The 21557-nt window shown below is 43.3% G+C and overlaps 1 protein-coding gene across 6 annotated transcripts in view; it reads left to right on the top strand.

Annotated features, from left to right (window-relative positions):
• SH3KBP1 (SH3 domain containing kinase binding protein 1) overlaps positions 1 to 21557 on the top strand; it is a 337564-nt gene that overhangs the window by 192404 nt on the left and 123603 nt on the right. For 4 of the 6 annotated variants that reach the window (XM_032331651.1, XM_032331647.1, XM_032331650.1 and 1 more), the window contains 3 exons: positions 896 to 1025; positions 8806 to 8880; positions 12486 to 12691. In XM_032331651.1, coding sequence (XP_032187542.1) covers positions 896 to 1025; positions 8806 to 8880; positions 12486 to 12691 — 411 coding nt within the window. The remainder of the gene's footprint in view (positions 1 to 895; positions 1026 to 8805; positions 8881 to 12485; positions 12692 to 21557) is intronic. The other 2 variants (XM_032331653.1, XM_032331648.1) reach the window with 1 other exon arrangement.

Here is a 21557-nt window from a genome sequence, read left to right as displayed (position 1 = left end):
TACCTCAAAGGGACTTCAGATGCATACCTGCCTTGTCCCTGCCCCCCCCATCCGGCCCTCACTCCCCTACGCAGAGGACTGCCGTAGAGCCGCCCTTCCTCTCTCCCTTCACCCTGTCGCGCTGCATCTCAGGGTACTCTAGAAGCCTTCGGAAACCTGCAGGGAGTCCTGCTACCTTCCAGTTGAGTTTTTAGCTCAGGGCATCTTACCTGTTTTTGTTAGGCTGTCTAGTTAGTTTGGGTAGTCTAGGGAAGCCACCCACTGTCACTTGTTAAATAATGGTTTTAAATGCTTAAAATACAGGATTACAAAAGGGAACCGTTGAAATAGCTATCAAGCTATTTTAAAAGCAAATTTTGATATGAAAATCTGTGTGATTTCCTATTTTAATTAAGAAATAATTCTGTAATGCATATATTAAATGACAAGGTCCCCAGCAGGTGTGGTAACTACCACCACTTCCTAGTAGTCCTCGGGGCAAGCGGTATCTTGAGATCCCAGCAGCTTCTGTGCTGTGATATGAAAATGTCCATCATTTGTTTGGTGACGAGTCATGGGTCCTTCTACTACGACTGTCTTATCTTCATTTTGTGACCAAAGGAAATGCCAAATGTCAGTCTGACATTAGTGAACATAAATTGTTAATTCCTTTCCACTTGTGTTTTTGGCCCCCAGGTTCAGTCCCCCTCCCCCACCCACCCCGCCTTCCTGAGTCTGAATCTCAAGACTCTGTGAGGTCTGTGATCTCATTCCCTATCAGCTTGTGAGCTTTGGGTCCTCCCGCTCTCCCTGGGTGGGCTCTGCACTGTGCACCATACAGATGGGAGAGAAAACTGGGAGCCACGGTGTCTAACCTGAGCTCTGCCTCTCTGTTCTTCTGTTTGCATCTGTGCAGGTGGAAGAAGGATGGTGGGAAGGCGTTCTCAATGGAAAGACCGGGATGTTTCCTTCCAATTTCATCAAGGAACTGTCGGGGGAGTCGGACGACCTGGGCATTTCTCAGGATGAGCAGCTCTCCAAGTCAAGTAAGGAAGTCCCCCGTGCAAGGGGGGTGGGGGCACCGGCGGGTGCTGCTCCAGCCTCCCCGCTGTTCTGTAGCCCGTGCCGGGGGACGGCGACAGAAGCTCACGAGTACACTTCTGCTTGTGCTGCCTTCACCCCCGCAGTGTAGTGGGCTATCCTTGTAAAGGTGTGAACTGCACCTTCACGCGTGCACAGGCAGATGCTGTCCATCTCTCAATAGGTGACCGTCAGCCTTCGTGCCATTTTAATATTCCCCTATGGCTCATATTACTGTTCTCATACCCTTCTCTCACTGCAAGTGGATCATTATTTTTTAAATGAACCAAATGAGACTGTATTTCTCAGCATCCTTTGAGGAACTTGGAGGAAAATGGCACACGCACGCACACAAAAACCGTTGGTGGGGAGAAGTGCTGTGTTCGGGACGACTGCGTGCCAGTTTCCTTACCAGTCTGACAAGACAGCTGAGAGGCCAGCCCCACCTTGGGTGAGCATGTGTGTCTTTCTGCGATGGTGAGAGCGAACTCCAGGTCTTTCTTTCTCCAGCTTCTCTGCTGCCCTTTCCAGCTCATGGAGCAAAAGGTCAGGACCGGGAAACTTTGTTCTCCCAGTCGCTAACCCAACTTCCCACGTGGGCGTCTTGAGCCAAGGTCATAGGGTGAATGTCGTACGAGGCTCGACTGTGTCATGGTGGCGCGGCACGCCTTGGGTTTGCAGACCTCCCTTTCTAAACTCTGTGCTGTCAAAATAATACTGAACCATCTTTCTTTTCCGTTTGGAAAAATCTGGCTAGAGCGGTATTCCCAAATTAGATGTGTCTCTTTTATTTAACCAGTAGTCCGATGGACAGACTCCCAGTTTGGAGGTAAAGCCACTTCTGGAAAAGTGCTCAGATGACCTTCTTCACTTGGGCTCAGCAGCTCGGGCCTGTGCAGCCTGCCATCCGTAGAAACAGCAGCTCTGGCTGCTTGGCTCCCAGGCTTCAGCAGTACCCTTTCCCTCTACTGCCAATGCCAGGGACCTTACCCCTGAACTCCATTCCATCCGAGGGTCTATGGGAGGAAATATGGGAGGTGATTTTGGAGCAAGTGAAGTACCTTGGAGCCCCTGCTGCCTTCTCTAGCTTGGGGTGAGGTTATTCTCCGCTCATATGGCCTGGCTAGCGAGTACAGCCGGGAGGGCAGTGAATGTCCTTGACCTTGTGATAATGGGAGTTGCTGTAGGTCCTGAACTGCTCATCGATTCTAATTGTCTTGGTGTCTCCTTTTATACATGGGAATAGTGCCGTACCTGGTAATTGGGTCCTATGATAAGAATACTTTACCTCAGGGGTGTTGTGGATTAAATGGGCTTTCTTGGAGGGAGGACCAAATCAGGTCATCATACCGTTATTTCTGTGGGGAAGTCCATTATGAGTTCTAATAGCAGTAATGTATATAAATCATCTCACCCATATGAGGCTGTCCATAAATGGTCACTTTCATTGTTAATCATGATAAACTCTTGGAATATAACCAGTTTGTATGTTGAGGCTGACGTACACTCATTGGTAACCTGCTCACTGAAGCATTTTGTCTCTGCCTGTGGAAATTACTTTGAGATTCCTTTACTGATGCAGAAGAGGAGACCTAGAGAGGTATGGGACAACCTCTCGGGGAGAACCTTGACTTCTCGGTGTTCTGCCATGTTAGCTATGCTTTCACAGCAGGAGGGGCAAAGAAGTAGTGCCTTCTGTATTTTGGAACTATTGAAATAAACTGCCTCCTCTTGCTCTAACTTAATATGGACCTTTGAGCCTGCCTGACCCCCTCGGCTTAAAGTGCATAGTGCTGGAATTTCTGGGACAGGAGGTTAGGAGACTGAGTGGAATGGTCTCTCTGGGCACTTAGCCTTCCTTCACATGTTCAGGGGCTGCTTCTCTTGGAAAGGTGTTCACCAGCACTCATTCAGTTAAAAGCCCTCCATTTCAGAACTAGGAGAGCCCAAAAGTTTCAGCAGCCATGTTAAGTTACTACAGAACCTGTCCCTTATTGAGGGGTTTTGAGGTTCCCGAAGAGGCATTATCTCCTAACAAAGATGGATGATTCTGAAGTAACTACATGGCCTTGGCAGTCTTCCTGTATATATGGTTAAGGACAAGAGGGCCCATCTCTCCATCTCTCCATCTGTCTACCCATATCCTCCCTCCCTCCCTTCTTTCCTTCCTTCCTTCTTTTCTTCTATTCCTCATTCACTCAACCTTTGCTGAGCCCCTGTTGTTACTGAGATATTCCACAAGACACGGAAGATACAAAGTCCCTGCCATCAGTGAGCTCACATTACAGAAAGGGACTACACAAACTGGAAGTTCACGAAGGTGCCCCAGGTGCTCCATGAGTGTCTGAGGAAAACGGTGGAAAGGCCAGTCCTATTGGGTTGTGGGAACAATGGTGGTCACCAAGGACTTCATACAAAAGCAGATGTGATGATAATGTCCCCGGGGCTTGCTGAATAGAAGTAATCCCCTGAAAGAGAAATAGCATCTCTCAGCATTCAGGCTTTTCTATAGCTATTTACACTCTGATGATACAATGTCTGTCAGGATGGTAGAATGTATAAAATGCAGCCCAGATCACGTACAGAAGTGAGGTATACTGGTAGGATTTGTCTAAACAGAACCTTTGGTTTTAGAATGATTCTGTTTATTCCCTATTCGCAGAGAATGCCATCAGTAGTTTCAGTATGCTTTACTTTAATTTTTTTTTTATTTTAAAGGAATTATAGGGTCACAGGTAGGTGAAAAAAAAACCAACAACAACAAACCCAGGACTGTACAGAGAGATCCCATGTACTGCTCATCCAGTTTTCCCCAAGGATAACATCTTGTGTAACTGTAGGAAATACCTATTTACTTCTATCATAAAACTGAGAAAGACAAAGGTAGTTCATGCACAAAAGAAATCTAGGTTTTTACACTAGTACGAGTTAAACTGTACTTAATCAGGGTCTTTGTTAAACCAGTCCACTTAGTATTCCTAATGTTTATGCCATTTTGGTAACTTTTAGAGAGTCTTGTGGCTTCAGATGAAAAATGCTCTTAATTTAAGCGCTACTAGACATCAGGCTGAGTTTTTTAAGACAGGTAAAATCTGTGTCCTGGTACATATAAAGAAAACTTTGTATACATTGTATCCTTGTATATATCTTTGTTGTACACACACACACACGCGCGCACACACACCCCTATATGTGCACATAATTATTTGGTATTTGTACTCTTTACATTTCTATTTCCGGAAAGTATTTGAGCATAGTTATTAAGTTGAATTTTGTCAACCGATGAATGAATGTAATAAAAGAAACCTGGCGTTATATTTCTAAGGAGCTGTGCCCAGACGGCTTGACATGTGGCAGGTGTTCAATAAGCACTTGCTGAGTCCTTTTTTACTCGAAGGAGGCATTTTGATCTTTGAATGACAGGTGCAAATTCCTTGAACTTGCTTTTCTTTTACCCTGATGTATTTTTATATATGGTGGTTGGTAATGAAAATCTCCAAACTTTAGATCTTTGTTCAGGGTAGTCCAATCTGTCAAGGAAAGAATTACAGCAATTGTATTGGTTGAAACGTTGATTTAAATCTTTTACCTCAGATGAGAACATTCATAGCTATGTAGTAGCAGAAACATTTTGCTCCATGTTTGAATTTGAAAACACTATTGTATTTTATACAATTTATGGAATATTAAAGGTACTTTTTCACAGAGGTTTTTATTGTAGAGAATTTCTAACACATACACAAGTCAAGAGAATAGTGGTAATGAACTTCTGATGGTCTCAGCACCCAGCTTCAACATCCATTAGCCTATGGCCACTCCATTGCAATTATACCACGGCCCCATCCTCCCCCATGTTACTCTGAAGAAGACTCCACATAGCATATAATTTCAGCCATGAATATTTCAATATGTATCAATAAAAGGGGGGTCTTATCCTTACCACACCAAAAAAAAAATAATGGCAGTTCCTCAGTGTAATTAAATATACAGTCAGTGTTCACTTTCCCCTCATAGTGTTTTGTTTTGTTTGCAGTTTTATTAAGTGATCTCTACACCCAACATGGGGCCCGAACTCATGACCCGATCAAGAGTCAGATGCTCTACTGACTGAGCCAGTCAGGCACCCCATAGTCTTCTATTTTTAATATAGTTTGTTAGTTTGAATGTGCATTCAGAGGGGGTACATGCATTGTGGCTTTTATCTGATTATAATCAAATGTGTTGCAAGTCTTTCTCCAGTTTCTTTTGTAATTTTTTATAATTAATTTATTTCTTTGCTGGAGAGAATGTACAAACAAGGGGAGTGGCAGGTAGTGGGAGAGGGAGAAGCAGACTCCCTGCTAAGAGAGAACCTGACCTGGGGCTCAATCCCAGGACTCTGAGATCATGACCTGAGCCGAAGTCTTAACCGACTGAGCCCCCAGACGCCCCTCCCTTTTAATTTTTTACTGACCAAACTGAGGTCCTTTGTCCATTGATTTCCCACCATCTGTCTTGGCTGATTTCATCTCTTTTATACTCTTGACTCTTGTGTTCGTATATATTGATAATCACATCTGGGGGCTTGATTAAATTGAGGTTTGAAATATATATATATTCCCTAAAATGTCATAGATGGTGGTGTATCATCTATATGGAGGCTCATAATGTCTAGCTGTCTTTCTTTTTGAATGTTAGCAGCCACCGATGATTCTCATCCAGATCTGCTGGGACTTGCAAAATGACACCAACAAGGAATTTTCTTTAAAAGAATGCAATGGGCTCCCATGTAGCAGACCAATGGTGAAAACATTTTGAATAAATTAGTTTTTTTTTAATTAGGTTTTTAAAAAAGAAAACATCCAAGAGGTTGTAATAATAGTGTAGGCAGAATCTTATGTTATGAAGGGAAAGGCATTCAGAGATCTTCCAGCCCGGTTTCAGATAAGAACCCTAAAGTCCAGTGAAACTGAGTCCTGGATGTGGTATGGCTTATGAGTGACAAGGCCACAATTCCATGCAGGCTTTTCACACACACTTTGGTATTGCCTTTATTCTGGCTTGCAGTTTACCATTTCACAGAGCATCTGACAAATTTCAAATTTGAGTAGAGTTTAGATTATTTCTACTTATTATTGCAGATCATTAATTATACTGATATTATATTAAGGTATAATCAGAGAATATCCTGAATCCATAAGATTTATTTGCATGCTGAGGTAAATCCAGATGTTACTGTTTTTCAGACAAATTTTGCCTCACATTTAAGACATAAATGTTTCTTTCATTTCTAACATCTTTTTAAATATTACCGAATATCTCAGATTCTAAAGTAATTGTTGTAAAACAAAAAAGTATTCCTGTTAGCTTAAAAAAAAATCAGCTACAGAAACCTTTTCAATTATTCTCCGTAATTTTCAGAGGGACAAAATTTGCATCTTCTTTCTCTAACCGTTAATAACCAGGAGATTTCAGTTTGAATTGACTTTGTTGTTTTCCTAATTCCTCATCTTGGAATGTTAGATTCTGAAGCTTTAGTGACTTGTCAAGCTACAACAAAGATGGAGATGGCCTTTTAAAACTTGGGTCAAACCACTTTCATGATATAGAAGTATTGTATTTCATTAGTTATAAGATAAAGATTATTTTTTATTTTGCGCATTTTGTTCCTTTTAATATTAGATGTTATTTGTTTTGTATATGACCTTCTATTAGCATTGAAGAGCAATTAGCAAATTGATGAAACAGTTTAAGGCAAAATTAGATGCTCGGATAAGCATATAATTTTCTATTGGAATTCTAAAATTCTTTCCTTCTAGAGTGTTTGCTGCCTTCAGGTATTAGTACTTAATAGTGATAGTAGAGAGTATATCTCTTCCAATGGAATAAACAGCACTCATATTCATGAACTTTCCAAGTGCCCGTCTCTTTTGCGCTTTAGATAGAATGTGTGTGTCCTCACTCACCTGCGGCCCAGGCTCTGTTTCCTGTCACTTTGCTGCCAGTGGACCAGGTCTTTGCACCCACGCTGGCCGTTCAGAGACATCAGAGCTGTGTTCTCCCTCAGTGATCTTCAGACTTGGTCCTGGGGAAGAACACAGGGAGGTGCTGTTGTACTTGAAGGGACTTTATCAAAATACTGATTCTTCTTCCACTTCCTTTTTCTGACACGAGAGGACCCCCGCTGTTTAGTGTGGGAGGGCCTCACTTGCAAAACTTCTGTGTTCCTTAGGAATAATGTCACCTTGGTGACCAAAGTGAAGCAGAATAAAAATTACCCAAATAAAACAAGCTGCTGTTATTTGCTCCTTTTTTTCTTTTTGTCATCAAAGTTCTCAAGAATCTTTGGAACACTTTACTGTCTCTCTGGATGATTCTTATGTAGCCGGTGGTTTTGAACATCTAGGTTTTCCCTTTAATTGAAAGCACAGCACATTTGTCAAAAAGGGCAGATTTCAGAACGAGGGTATCCCACCATGCCTGTAGGACATGGACGTGGGAAATGCCTGATGGCACTTCAGTTGTCCATCGGGTCATGCACAGTTCTCTTCATGTCTCAGGGGTGACATGGGCCAGAAGCTGACTTGAGTTTTCCATTTCCCTAAAGAACGTTCTAAGAAGTGAGACAAGTTGCTCCCTCCCTCTCAGCTCCTCTGTAAACGTAGCCTGCCTTTCCCTCCTCAGACTTACTCTGAGTGAGCTGTATGACTGGCCTCTAGTTTGATAGTTAGCTCATAAGCCATAAGAGAACCTGTTTGTTGGGTAATGTGGAGTAATGCATTAATCAATTGAGTTTGCCTTTAGCAGACCATTTTACCTGCCCATGGTATTCTCTGTAAGGTGTGTGTGTGTGTGTGTGTGTGTATGTGTGTACTCAAACTAGGACAGTGTGTGTATATTTTCTGTACTTAAAATTCCCGAGAAATTTGGGCTTTCACTGTGTGTCCAGTCCTATGCTCTTGATAACCTCTGCTTGTAACAACAAAATAGAGATAATTAGACATTTGACAGTGGGTGAGTCCTATGTCCTCATGCTTAAGTACAGTCTCATGACTGATAAGGCACAAGCTCAATTAAGGTGTTTCAAGAAATAAGGTTTTCTGCTGTCCTCATTGCTGAGAAGAAAACCCCTTACATCTACGTGGACCATATTGGTTTCAATACTCATTGATGAACGCCCCCCCCCAGCATATTAGTACCTTTTCTTGCTGAAAGGTACAAAGGGCAAAGTCTGTAAAGAGAATTCTGTGCCTTGTCGAGAATCTTGGGGTCATATATGGTCATGTATATCATTTTGTATTATACAGGGCCCCAGGGGTAGAAGATAAAAGATAATGGGCCTAAATCTATATTACACACAGGTCATACTCTCCAAAGGGGAGTTTGCCCTGTACAATTGAGTTCCTTAAGGAATCCAATTAATTGATGTCCTCTGGTTAATTGAGGTTTTCCTTTTCTTGAGTTCAAATGTGGAAATGGCTTCCAGGTTTAAATTGGGCGTAATCTACATGCCAGTTAGTTGCAGAGGCAAGCCCCTCTTCTGGGTGCTCGTTGCCATCGTGGTTGCGTGGGGACTTGGGGCTCATTCTATAACATTCTTAAATTCTGCCTAATGGTCTCTAATTAATTTGCCGATAAAACTCTTACAGCGGATTCATTGAAGGCAAGTTCAGTTAAAGACTCTCCCTCTTCCTTCTTTTGCCATCATTTGCTCCCCTTCCCTCCTCTTGTTTTTCTCTCCCCTTCTCTTCTCTCATTCACTGTCAGGAAAGACTACCTTTGAAGGGACAATTCTGTACCGAGCTGCACCGGGAAAGACGGAGGGCCACAGACGCTATTACAGTGAGTGACCTTAATGGCAGGAGGCAATTGTAAAGTTACCATCCGGTACTTGTGGTTCTTGACACGGCCGCACTTTCCTGAGCTGCTCATGCTTCTGCCAAGTGTCTGTGTGAATTTCTGATCCAAGGACATGGACTTATTTCCCCGAATAAGTGCTGTCTCCTTGGTGCGTGCTACGGGAGCATCCTCATCACCAGCCCTGGCGCTTTCTTGTTTGCTTTGTGCCTCTGCCATGTGTGTAACATGCGTGCATGAACCATGCGTGCGGAGAAGGGACCGGTAGCATTTGTCATGGCATACGTCCTTGTACCGGTATCTCTGGGCTTCTGGGGTGGCGTAAGATGGCTTCCCGGGGAGACGTCAACCTCTCCTGGTTACTGCTTTTCCTGAGTGGCTCATGAGAAGCCAATAAACCATTTCTTCCTTGTGTTGTTCAAAGAAATAAGAATGTGGCATGAAAGCCCAGGCCAGCAATGGCGTTCTGCTCTGCTCATTCTGCTAGTCACCGCACGACAGACTTCTTTTGGCAGGACCCACGTATAGCCTTTTGTGTTGTGAGATAAAGCTGCCAAAAGTTGAGGGGTAAGGACATGAATGGGATTAATGAATGAGTTTCGTGAAGCTCTTAGAATGGTTCCTGCCACTGAATAACACTAGACACGTGAGTTCTAAATTTCAAATCAACAAAAATGGCTCACAGATCTGAATTGATCCGTGCTGGAATATTATGGTAAATTACACACAAGTGTAATTTATGATGTCATTTGGCCAGCCATGGAACGGAGAAAGCTTGAGGCTTTGTTCTTTTGTCACCTGGAAGGCAAAGCCTCCTCCGTGGTATGCAGACACATGTAGGCACACACCCTGTGTCTGCAGAAGTAGTGGAAGAGGAGGTTCAGATGTGAACGCCAGAGCCATGCTTCTCACACTGCTTGTGGTGAAGCTTGTTTTTATTTCCGTCCCCCCCATGGACGGAGAGCTGGTCTTGCTGTACGTGACTTTACTACGCATGCCGTGTGCCGTCTGCATCTCACCACGGGCGTTTGACAGGCCAGGACTGGTCTGTCCCCTGGTCACCTAGATGAGTCCCCTGGCCACCTGTCTGAAGTCATACCGGAGCCCAGTGCTCTATGCGTTTCCAAGCGTGCACGCTTTTGTACCGGTCACAACCCCTTCATGACCTGGCCCCAGACCACAGACAACGCTCTGCGCTGTACTGCCTGTGGGTGTCACTTAGCATTCTGAGCATGACATGGGGACAGTTTACGGGAAAGCGTGTGTGATGCACACCAGTAGCTAAGAGCTGCAGCACCCAGTTGACATGAAATGTCACCTTTCTTTCCCTCCAAAGGGAAGGAACTAGATTTTGAGTTATTTCACCAACCCAGATATTCAGCTATATAATTTGCATACTTAAAAGTGATAGAAGCAGGCTGCCAGAATGTCTGGAAGAAAAATCTGCCGCGTGTTTCCTTCCCAGTCCATGCTTATGTGACTGAATGACTGCCCCCTCTCCCCGTGTAGTGCGAAGAGCATTTCTCACAGTGATTAACAGAAAGTCATTAAGAGGAGCCCGGAAGGCAGCAAATCCCTGAAACCAGAAGCTCAGTGAAATCAGAATGGCAGTGGTTGAAAACATTATGGTTCTGACTAATGAAGAATGATAGAGGACTCCTTCAAATTGCTCTCTCTGAAGAACTGATGCACACTTGCCCTAATCCATTTGCACTGCCTCCTTCTGCTGCTGCTGCTGCTGGTGGTGGTGGTGGGGAGGGCAGGACGCTGATGGTTTCTTTCCACTAACTCTTCCTTTTTTCCACCCTCAAATGGTGCTTTCCAACCCAGAAAAGAATATACGAGGCATTTATCACATAGAAAGAATCCATACGGCAAAATGAGAACATGTTAAAGGGGAAATGACACAATATTTAGACTCCAAAATTATATCTCCAGCAGGGATATTTCCAAAAACAATGAACAAATAAACACACGAATGGATAGCTAATCCGGGGGGTTCTCCATGTTTGCACACTCAAATCCGGTCCTAGAAATTGCAGCCGACCCCACTGCTGCAGGCCTCTCCTCATTGCTCTGTCCTCTGTTCTTGCTCACAAATGCCGTTCTTTACTTAATTAAAATGTATACCGGGGATCTTCCTCCTCCCCCCTTCCTTTTTGGCCTATAAATACCATTTTATTGAAAACAGCAGCAGCAACAAACACAGCCATTATTTTAATTTTAAGGATTTGATTTTGAAACTTGTTAGCAATTTATAATGACCTTTCAATATTTTATCTGTTTTCATTTAACAGTTCCTTCCTGCCCTGAGACTTCTTTATTTGAATGACTTCGACATTTAAAAACATTTTATGTGAGCAATTATTTGGTGTATTGTTCTTATGTACTAGGAACCCACCTTCTGGATAGAAAGGTAGTGCATGATTGGCTAATACGGAACAAAATGTGCTCGATGATGTGCTTTCATCGAGGACATCGTTGTCATCAGGGGATATACAGTAAATGTTCAGGAGCTATCCTACTACACATCTAGAGGCTTTAGAAACAGATTGAATGGCAAACTAGTTTTCCCTAAGATATCCTCTGAATCCTGCCCTTCGATGGCCTGACTAATGCACTGACTTTCAAAGTAAGAGTGTATACCCGGAAATTAACTAGAAACAAATAGGCTCTTCCTTTTAGGAGCATGATTGTGGGCAGAGCCTGGGGAAAAAAGAATCTGGGAGGTAAGTGTTCATGCTGTCTTACTGATAACTATTTGGTGACTTCCAACACATGCCACAAGAAGTCAAAGGAAGGGTGTCATGTCCCCAGTATTCTTCTTTGGAAAGGGATTCACCTTTGGTGAAATGATGGCATTGAAGGAGGAAAGAAGAGCTGGCCTCCGAGAGCAGCTTCCTTTCCCTCTTTAACAAACACAGTCATCTCGCCAGTGAAAGCGTCTCAGTGTCAAGTTTGGTTTAATGCTTTCCTAGAGAAACATGTCTGCATGCATTTATTCCTTGTGAAGCCATCCAAAGAGATTTAATTCTTTGGCAGTCATAATTTTGTGTGGTTTCTTTAATTGCTAATTTGTTTAAATGGCTTTTAGCTTTACAGTTTCCCTTTAGGAAATGTTACTTTCATTGCTAATTGCTAATTGCCATAGAGATTGGAGTCATAGAGATTGAGTCATAGAGATTGGAGGTACAGTATGAGGTACGGGCGGGGCGGGGAGGCGAGGACAGGGTGGGAAGGGTTGTTGCCGCACACAGACTGTGGCAAAACAAGTTTGTATCAGAATCCGGCTCCGGTTAAAGAGTGGTGAAATGTCACACTTACACAGAGATCTGCTTTGAAATTAGATTTTTTTTTTTTTTTTAAGAATCTTGACTCACTTCTTTAAATTAAAGGCTGGCGGTGGGGAAATCAAATAAAACTCAGAGCCACCCAAACGCAATGTATTCAACACATGAAATGGAAAGCCCCAGTGCAGGTTGCCCTGTGCCCAGTAACACTTTTAGAGGTGGTTCCCGGCTGGCTGTGAGGCGCTTCACGGCTATGGCTGATTTCTGAGCTCTTTCTCTCCCCGCCCCCACTCTTGACAGGTTTAAGGGAAACCACAGGCTCCGAGAGTGACGGGGGTGACTCAAGCAGTACCAAATCCGAAGGTGCCAACGGGACAGTCGCAACTGCAGCAATCCAGCCGAAGAAAGTTAAGGGAGTGGGCTTTGGAGATATATTCAAAGACAAACCAATAAAACTAAGACCAAGGTCGATTGAAGTAGAGAATGACTTTCTACCGGTGGAGAAGGTAGGTTCGACAGTTTCTGTTTTATTTCAACACAGTGTGGAGTACCCAAAAGTCCTGTGTAGGGCATCTGAGACTTCTTGTTCCTCTTCTGGGGTGTCGGCATCCTCACAGGCTAGCTGTTTGCCTTCTCCCCTTTGAGGCTCTCCTTCTGTGTTTCTGGAAAGTCTCATGCTCTAGTTTGCGTCTACTCTTCTTACTGACCTCTCCATGGAATGAGTCTCGGTATGACTTTTCAAATGGTCCTGCACTTCTCCATTCCCCTCCACCACGGACCCCCCCCCCCCGAAAAGGCCCTCATGCCTGGACCCAGCTAAACACATGACGATGACACTTTCGAGCACAGACCGATCTATTACTTCTCCTTGTCCGTTTCTTTAGTGCTTCATGCCTGGTTGTGTTGACTGGTTCTGCACTAGACCAAAGGAGTTGTGTGGGTTTTTTCTCTAGGAGTTAGGTGGGAATGATTTTTAGACTGCTGAAAGGAAGTCTCCCGCATGTGTGTAGGATGGAGATGGGCCGTGCTGTGACTCCCTGCCTCGCTACCATCAGGAAGCTGGCTGTTTTCTTCTACCTCTCTGGTTCTGGGTTGCGAGAGGCAGACAGTGTGTTGCTGCTGAGTACGCGGTTGCTACAGCAACACACCCAGAGCCATCGAGCTTGTGGCTGTCAGTGACATCTACTGTGGTACACTTCTGAGCCCCATAGCTTCACTTAGGACTTGAGAAATACTGTGGAATTTTCCAGATTGTATTAAGCTACACCCGTGCTGTGCTTAAGGAATGGTTGTTAATTTGATTTAGTGCCAAAACTTTTGATGTTTGTGCCAGTAGGCTCAGGGGATTGGGCATCAGCAGCATCTCTAATGCAGGTTTATCAGTGGTTTTTACATGTTTTTCATTTTTCAGGTGAGATGAATTTTTTAAAAGTTGCATCACCTTCCACAGCTGTAGAACTTCTAGCTGCCTCTTTCCCCCAGCCCCCAGCAACCTTGCCTGGTGTCATCATGCATTAGAATCTGGAAAGGAAACTTTGGGACACTTCAGACCCCTAGAGATGGAAAAGGCAGGAAGAGGCAGAGACTTAGACGTGAAAGAATGTTCCATTTGCATTTTCCTTTCACTGCAGCTTATCTGAGCCAGCTTTGTTTCTTTCAGTAAGCAGCCTATGATACCTCTCAAGATCTGAAAGCTATCTAGTTGGTATCCCAGCTTGCGAACCCATTTCTCCATCACATGATTGCTTTCAGATTCCTGTAAATATTTACAAAAGAACAAGTCCCCATCTTGGGAAGAAACAATGGATGTAGTTCTTCTTCATTTTACTCAACTGGTTGAAATGAATGTGACCATTGACTCAATCAACAAGCAGTTAATGCCTTTTATTTGCTTTATGATTCTTGGTCTTAGATTCTTCTCTGCGTAGGACATCATGTGTGTGTGCGTGCGCTCGCGTGTGTGTGTGTGCGTGCTGTGTGTGTGACTTTTGCCTATTGCTATGAATATTTGTTTTAAGCACAATAGTAAATTGGGTAGCGTCACATGTAACACCCCCGAGCTTGGATCTCAGCCCGCTTCTGCGAACCCCAGAGCCGCGTGCCCAGCTGCTGACTTGCACATCTCCACCTGACAATCTTAAATTCTTACTAGCTTGCCCAACCCTGAACTCCTCCCCATTCCCCTCGAACCACTCTGCCCACAGCCTTCCCCATCTCGGGGAAGGCAATGCCACTCCCGCTCCTGCACAGCAGGACTAAAGCCTTGGGGTTTTCCCTGACTTCTCCTTCTCTCACAATCCACGCCCCACCCGTCAGGTGACTCCATCAGCTCCACTGCCCCTGAACGTCTGACACTCGCTAACCCCCTCCCCTTTGATGGTCCCCTGCTCTCTCACCATGACTCACTGGCCTCCTAATAGGGTTTCCTGCTTCTCCCCTTCCCCCTAGAGTCTCATCTCCACAGTGAAGCCAGGGTGATCCTTCGAACGCCCAAGTCCAGTCATGGCGCTCCTCTGCTCGTGTCCCTGCAGAGGCTCCCCTGAGAACCAGAGTGAAAGGCCTTCCCCGGGCCCTCAGGCCAAAGTGACTAGGCTCCTTTACTACCCGGCCTTCCCCCTCACCTTCTCCCCTTTCTTACTCTGTCCCAGCCCCTCACTCTCCCCTAAACATGCCAAGCACTCTCCCACCTGGGGCCCTTTCTCACAGTGCTTCCCTCTGGGTACCTCTGGGTAGACACCTGCTCCACCTGCCTACTGGCTGCCTGTCTCTTCTGCCTCTTCTCCCCAGAGAGAAGTCTTTGCTCAGACTTGACCTTTTCAGGGAGCCCTGCCCTGGTGCACTCATTCTAAAACCTGCCTTCTTGGCCTGTCCTGCTCACTTGTGCTTGGTTTCCTTAGCCTGCAACCCTTTCTAACGTAATAGTCATTTTATCGTGATCATCATTTATTTTATTCCCTGATCTGTGCTCTGCGCTTAGAACACGGGCAGCACACAGTAGGTTAGGTGTTCAGTAAGTATTAGATGTACGGGTACTATCAAAACTGTATCAACATAGCACTCCCGACATTACAGACCTCTATAAAATGAGGGGACTGGATGGGAGAATGTAACAGTTATATAGTTGGAAATATAGTGGCTGTGTGGTTCGCTGTGTTTTTGTGAAGCAGAGATTTACTGTATTGGTCTTAGAGACGTGACACGTTAATGTCATCAGAGTAATATATATGTGCATGTGCATGTGTGTGCATCTTGATTCATGATTTGTTTGCAGAAGGAAACCATGTGCTGGCAACAGTCTTAACCTGCTCTTCATTGTGAAGCCTCTGGGGAAAATGTCAACTGCCCACCTTGCTTTACTGGCTGTGGACAATTTTTTTTACAGCATCTAAGAGGGCTTGAAACATCTCCACCCCTGTCGTTGGCACTACGGATGGTGGCATAGATTTACGGAACGAGAGCAGATGAGTGCGAATGTTTTACTAGTGCACAACCTGGTTCTCGTCACTGTTGAGATGGTTTTGTGTCCAGGATTTATGTTTGTGGAAGGAAGCTTCTTTTAAGAATTGGGCACGCAGGTTTGATTTTGCGGAAGCACAAATTGGATCTCATGTGACAGTATTTGTTAGGTGAGACCCAGGTGGTCTTCTACGTAGGCGGGGCAGTTGGCCATCCGAGATGGCTTGTTTGATAACTTGGGTGTAGGAAAAAAAAAAAAAAGGGAAGCTGGTAATTTTTAACAACTGCAAGCCTATTATATTTTTCATTCAAGTTGGGAAGTTTTGGGATCCACTTTTTTCTGTCACTAGAAAATTCTGTGCTTGTTTTCCCTGTGCTCTAATCCATACCAGCCTAAACCGAGTGACTAAATGCTGGTAATTATATCAGTACAGATACTATATAACTCTCCCCGACCCCCACAATAGGGACATAGTGAGTAGTCTTGCCTCTCAATTTACTGAGCTGTAAGGAAGGACCCCGTTTATGAGTCCTTTTTATCACTGTGAGTGATTTGTTTGATGCACCATTTAATTGAAATACTTACAGATGAAATTATTTAATGTCTGGGATTTTGCTTCCAGTAATTTGAAAGATGGAAAAGTGTGTAGGGCACAAAGGAAACGATTGGTCATGAGTTGATAATTATCGAAACTGAATGGTGCATACATATGGGATCAGCACCCCGTACTCTCTTTTTTATATATATTGTAAAGTTCCCTTGATAAAAGGTTAAAGAAATAAAGAAGAACCTTGGGAAAAAATATAACATTTAAACTAAGCCCAGAGTTAAGTATGTGTTGTATTAAAATAATAGAAAATACAGTGTGTCTAAAGATGAACCAAGTTGAATATCATAAGATTAGAAGGGGATGGGGGTACCTGGATGGCTCAGTGGGTTAAACCTCTGCCTTCGGCTCAGGTCATGGTCTCAGGGTCCTGGGGTCGAGCCCCGTATCAGGCTCTCTGCTCGGCGGGGAGCCTGCTTCTCCTTCTCTCTCTGCCTGCCTCTCTGCCTCCTTGTGGTCTTTCTCTCTGTCAAATAAATGAATAAAATTTTAAAAAAATTATTAAAAAAAAAGATTAGAAGGGGATGGTACCCTTGTCCTAGCTCGCTGGCCCTGACAAAATCATTTAACCTCAGTGAGGCCATATGTAAAATGGGAATACTCTGTATACCTGTCCCACCTCGTCAGACTTTTAAAAAATGTTATATAACAGAAAATACTCTGAAATTATAAATGTAACTCATTTCAACTAGTATTTATTGAGTACTGACTCTGTGTTCAGCACTGGGGACACAGTGGTAAGTAAGACTGGGTCACTGCTCTCAGGGAGCTGCAGAAAAATAAATAAGCCGTAATAATACAGTGTGGGACATGCCACAAGTTGAGATCACTTTGAGAACAGTGCTGAGCTGTAGGAGCCCTTGGGCATAATAGGAAGTGATGAGTTGTGAGGGACACTGGAGAATGGGTGCTCCTGTATGAGTATGTGTACCTCCTTCCTCCAGTAAGTAATGTTTAGACTTCCTGTAGGAAGTAATGCTCTTAGGCCCACAAGAAGTCATGTTTAGGCTGAGAACCATGGTGTCCAGTAGATATTCATTAAGCCAAGGAGCATAGAGTTATCAAGGTGAGAAGAGCAACATGTCTTGAAGGGAAATTAAAATAGCACAGAACATGTGTCAAGGCTTTAGCAGGGAGTGGGGAAAGATGAGAATAGAGAAGGAGCAGGGCCTAGATCAGGAAAGGCCTGGTGACTTGTTAAGGAGTTTGGACTTGATCTTAAAGGCAGTGAGGAGCTATCAGTGGGGAGCTATTTTCAACAAGAGAGTGGTACAGTCAGGTAGGTGGTTTAGAGAAAGTATTCCAGTTTACAGTGGGAGGAGTGGATTACAGAAGACAGGGTGACTAAAATTGAGGAGAGAGGTTAACAGAAACTTATGTTGGCTCTCCCAGTAAGCTCCCCACTGCCCCTACAGTCTAGGTTCTAAATCAGTTAATAAGATGAGTCAGTGGATGGGGAATCAAAATAATACTTTTGCTTCTTGTTTTCAGTATGGATATCCATTTCATCCAGCACTGCTTATTGAAAAGATCATCCTTTCTGCACTGCACAGCCTTTATCACATTTGTCATAATTTAAGTGGCTATGTATGTGTTAGTCTGTTTCTGGGCTCTGTTGTGTTGGTCTATATTTGTCCTTGCACTTATTCTATACTACCTCAATTACTGTAGCTTTATAGTCAGTCTTGATACCTGGCAATTTAAGTTCTCAATCTTTGTTCCTCTTCTTCAAGATTTCCTGGGCTATTCTTGACCCCTTGTATTTCCGTATAAATTTTAGAGTCAGCTTGTCATCTCCCCCCACCAAAAAACAAACAAACAAACAAACAAACAAAACCTTTGGGATTTTGATTGGGGTTGCATTGACTCTATAGATATGTTTGAGAAGAATTGATACCTTTCCAATCCATGAACATGGTATATTTCCTCTCTGTATGTAGATCTTATTTCATTTTGTGAAATTTCCTCAGAGTTGTACACTTAAGATTTGTGCACCTTTCTCTACCTATGTTATATAGCAATGTTGTTATTGATGAAGGCAAAGTTGAAAGATATAGATGAGTGTGAGAGCCAAATGGGCCCGCCAGCTGATCCCAGAATTAGACAGATCCACTCACCCACTCTCAGCAACATTATAGTAAAGCAGACCCATGTGAGATAGAAGGGCCTAACCCTTGGGGGACGAACAGAGGCTAACTTCGAAGAGGAGAAAAGAGAAGAGTTGAGCTGAACATGCCTTTATTTTTCTGAAATTCGCTTATAGAAGAAGTCATTTCATTCTCCCAGAGGAAAGTGAGTAAGGGAGCAGAGAGTTCCAGGAGTGTCCAGGTGTGTCCAGAAAGTGTCCATTTGGGATCCCTTTTGCATGGCAGGGAACATCAAGAGAAGAGATAGTTTTTCTCGCTGACAGCTTTGAAGTGTTGTCCTAGATGGTTTGGGGAGATGCTTTGAAGGTAGAATGAAGAAATTTGATAGTATGTGGAGGATAAAGGAGAGGAAGAACTTGAAGATGATGCTTTGGGCAACTGGCTTCAGCACCTGGGTGGTAGTATCATTCCCTGGTTAGAGACTGCTGGAGAAGAGAGATATCTGGGGAGGAGAGAGGTCATGGGTTATCTTAGACTAGCTGGATTTCTTAGGTACTTGTGGAACCATCAAGTGGAGGCATCCAGCAGGCTCTTAGATAAGTAAGTCTGGTGACTGAGAGAGAACTGTACACTTAGGTTTGAAGTCATCAGCCTAGAGACTGGGTTGGAAGGCTATAAGCAAGAAGGCAATCTGGACAGGACCTTATTCTCATGAATACAGCTGGTACCTTCTGTCCTTCACCTGTGGACCCAGGAGGTAATTTCCTCATCAGGCTGCTTCCCTGTGACCCCAGCCTAGTCCCATCTTTTTGTAAACTCCTTCCGTTTTCATGAGTCACTCAGATGATCACTCTGACCAAACACTTAGGGAAGGGAATGGCAGGTATTATACATGGGTGGGTAAATGACAGATACCCAGGAGAATCTCCAGGACCTAACCTGACAGGCCTTTTGTAGAATAATCTTGGCTTTTTTTCCTCTCTTTTTTGTAAAATTTAATTTTATTTTTTCAGTGTTCCAAGTTTCATTGTTTATGCACCACACCCAGTGCTCTATGCAATACGTGCCCTCCTTAATACCCACCACCAGACTCACTCATCACCCCACCCCTCTCCCCTCCAAAACCCTCAGTTTGTTTCTCAGAGTCCACAGTCTCTCACGGTTCATCTCGCCCTCCGATTTCCCCCAACTCACTTCTCTCCGTCTCCCAATGTCCTCTGTGTTATTCCTTATGCTCCACGAGTAAGTGAAACCATATGATAATTGAGTCTTTCTACTTGACTTATTTCACTCAGCATAATCTCCTCCAGTTCCATCCATGTTGATACAAAAGTTGGGTATTCATCCTTTCTGATGGAGGCATAATACTCCATTGTATATATGGACCATATCTTCTTTATCCGCTCATCTGTTGAAGGACGTTTTGGCTCTTCCCTCAGTTTGGCAACTGTGTCCATTGCTGCTATGAACATTGGGGTACAGATGGCCCTTCTTTCCACTACTATCTTTGGGATAAATACCCAGTAGTTGATGCCAGCTTATTCCATGTTCAGGTTTGTTACATTGGTTGCTTACTGGATTCCCCACAAAGAAATTCTCCAAGAAGCTCCTTTCCCATGGTCTTTCTGTCTTAGCTGATTACCATTTGTGACTTCTGATGTCTCCCTCTTACAGTGATCCTGTTTTCTTTCTTCATTTACGACCATATCCCACAACCCAATGTTGTTGACAGTCTCTTCAACTCTAATCATCTTAGATCTCATTTTTCACCCAAATTAATGCCTTTATGATATCAACATTGTAGCTTTCACTTGTAACAGAGAGTGTTAGTTAAAATTGTATATAAATGAGCTACTAATCATTTTTTTAATCAACCAAATTGCAGTAAGAGAAATTTTACTATTTTCGTACATAAGCAGTCTTTTTATCCATTTAGTAAAAATTCATCAAGCTGTATACTTAAGTACAATTAAAAACTGTAAACAGTTAAAGTGATGATCTTCATTCATTAAAAATGAGAGAGTTATGTCTCTAATCCTTTGAAGACTAGAAATAAGCTCTGGGGATCTTCAGGAGCTAAAGGTGTCTTCTTTGACTAATGAAACCCAACTCGGTGAAAACTTTGTTATGACTTCCTGAGACCTATAGTATTGGATGACCCTCCTTTTGGTTGAATGATAAGATTATGTGACATCTCTTGAGCAGTTGGAAAATCCATGGGTTTTAATGAGTAGATGGTGTTAAGATGCCCACTGGTTGCCTAGGTGAATGGTCTGGGGTTTTCAGACTTTGTTTTCTGTGTTCTCTTTCCCCAAAGTGTCTCTGTTAAGTTTCCTTATCTAGGAGAAGTAAGGACAGGGGTGTTAGTAGGAAAAGGGAACAAGACACAGTGTTACAGGACTACTCTTTGACATGTTAGATGTTGTTTACTGTTCTACATATGCTTGACACAGACTTTCTAAAACACTCAGCTTAGTAGTTATTTTCTAAGAAATGTTTAATTGCAGCCAGAATATGACCAAGGATCGCATTCGTGGAAGGCCTTAAATTTGTGTTTTTAAGAGTGTAGTGGTTATAAAGCATGCAGGCCAGATTGCCTGGGTTCACATCCCACCTCTGACTCTTCCAGGGACAGACCACTTAAGCACTCAGTACTTTAGATTCCTCATCTGTAAAATTAGAATACCAATGGGACGTGTTCCATATGGTTGTCACGAGGAATGAGTAACACAAAAAAAAAAAGGGTAGAAAAGTGCGTGGCTTATAATCATCACTTGATTAATTTTCATAGTTATTATTGCTGCCCTTCTGGTTATTAGAACAGAAGGAGTGCCTGTAAATAGCAGTGCGGTTTCCAGGATCATTTCTTTAACTTTTTCTTATAGAAAAATTCAAACTCACAGGAGGAGAATTGAATTTTGCTATGTCTGGATAGCTGTTTGTTTGACAACATCATGTCTTAAATATTAGCCATTAGAAAGTAAGTGCCATGATTTTGGACCTTGCCATCATATTCCTATTTATAACTCCTTGAAAACCCTTGTTAAACTGTACTGAGCCCTCAATAAATATTTGTGGACTGGACACAAATATAATGTTTTGTCCTAATCCAACTGAAATCATAAAGGAAGACTCATTATGTTTGGGGTCTGCTTGTGGTCTGGCTACAGATTCACTCTCTCGTTTGTCTATTAATTTGCTCATTCATTCACTTACTGAGA

This window comes from Mustela erminea, chromosome X (genome assembly GCF_009829155.1).
Source record: "Mustela erminea isolate mMusErm1 chromosome X, mMusErm1.Pri, whole genome shotgun sequence".
NCBI classification, from domain to species: Eukaryota; Metazoa; Chordata; class Mammalia; order Carnivora; family Mustelidae; genus Mustela; species Mustela erminea.
The sequence above is the reverse complement of the archived record's forward strand: the minus strand, read 5'-3'. Positions and strand labels throughout refer to the sequence as shown.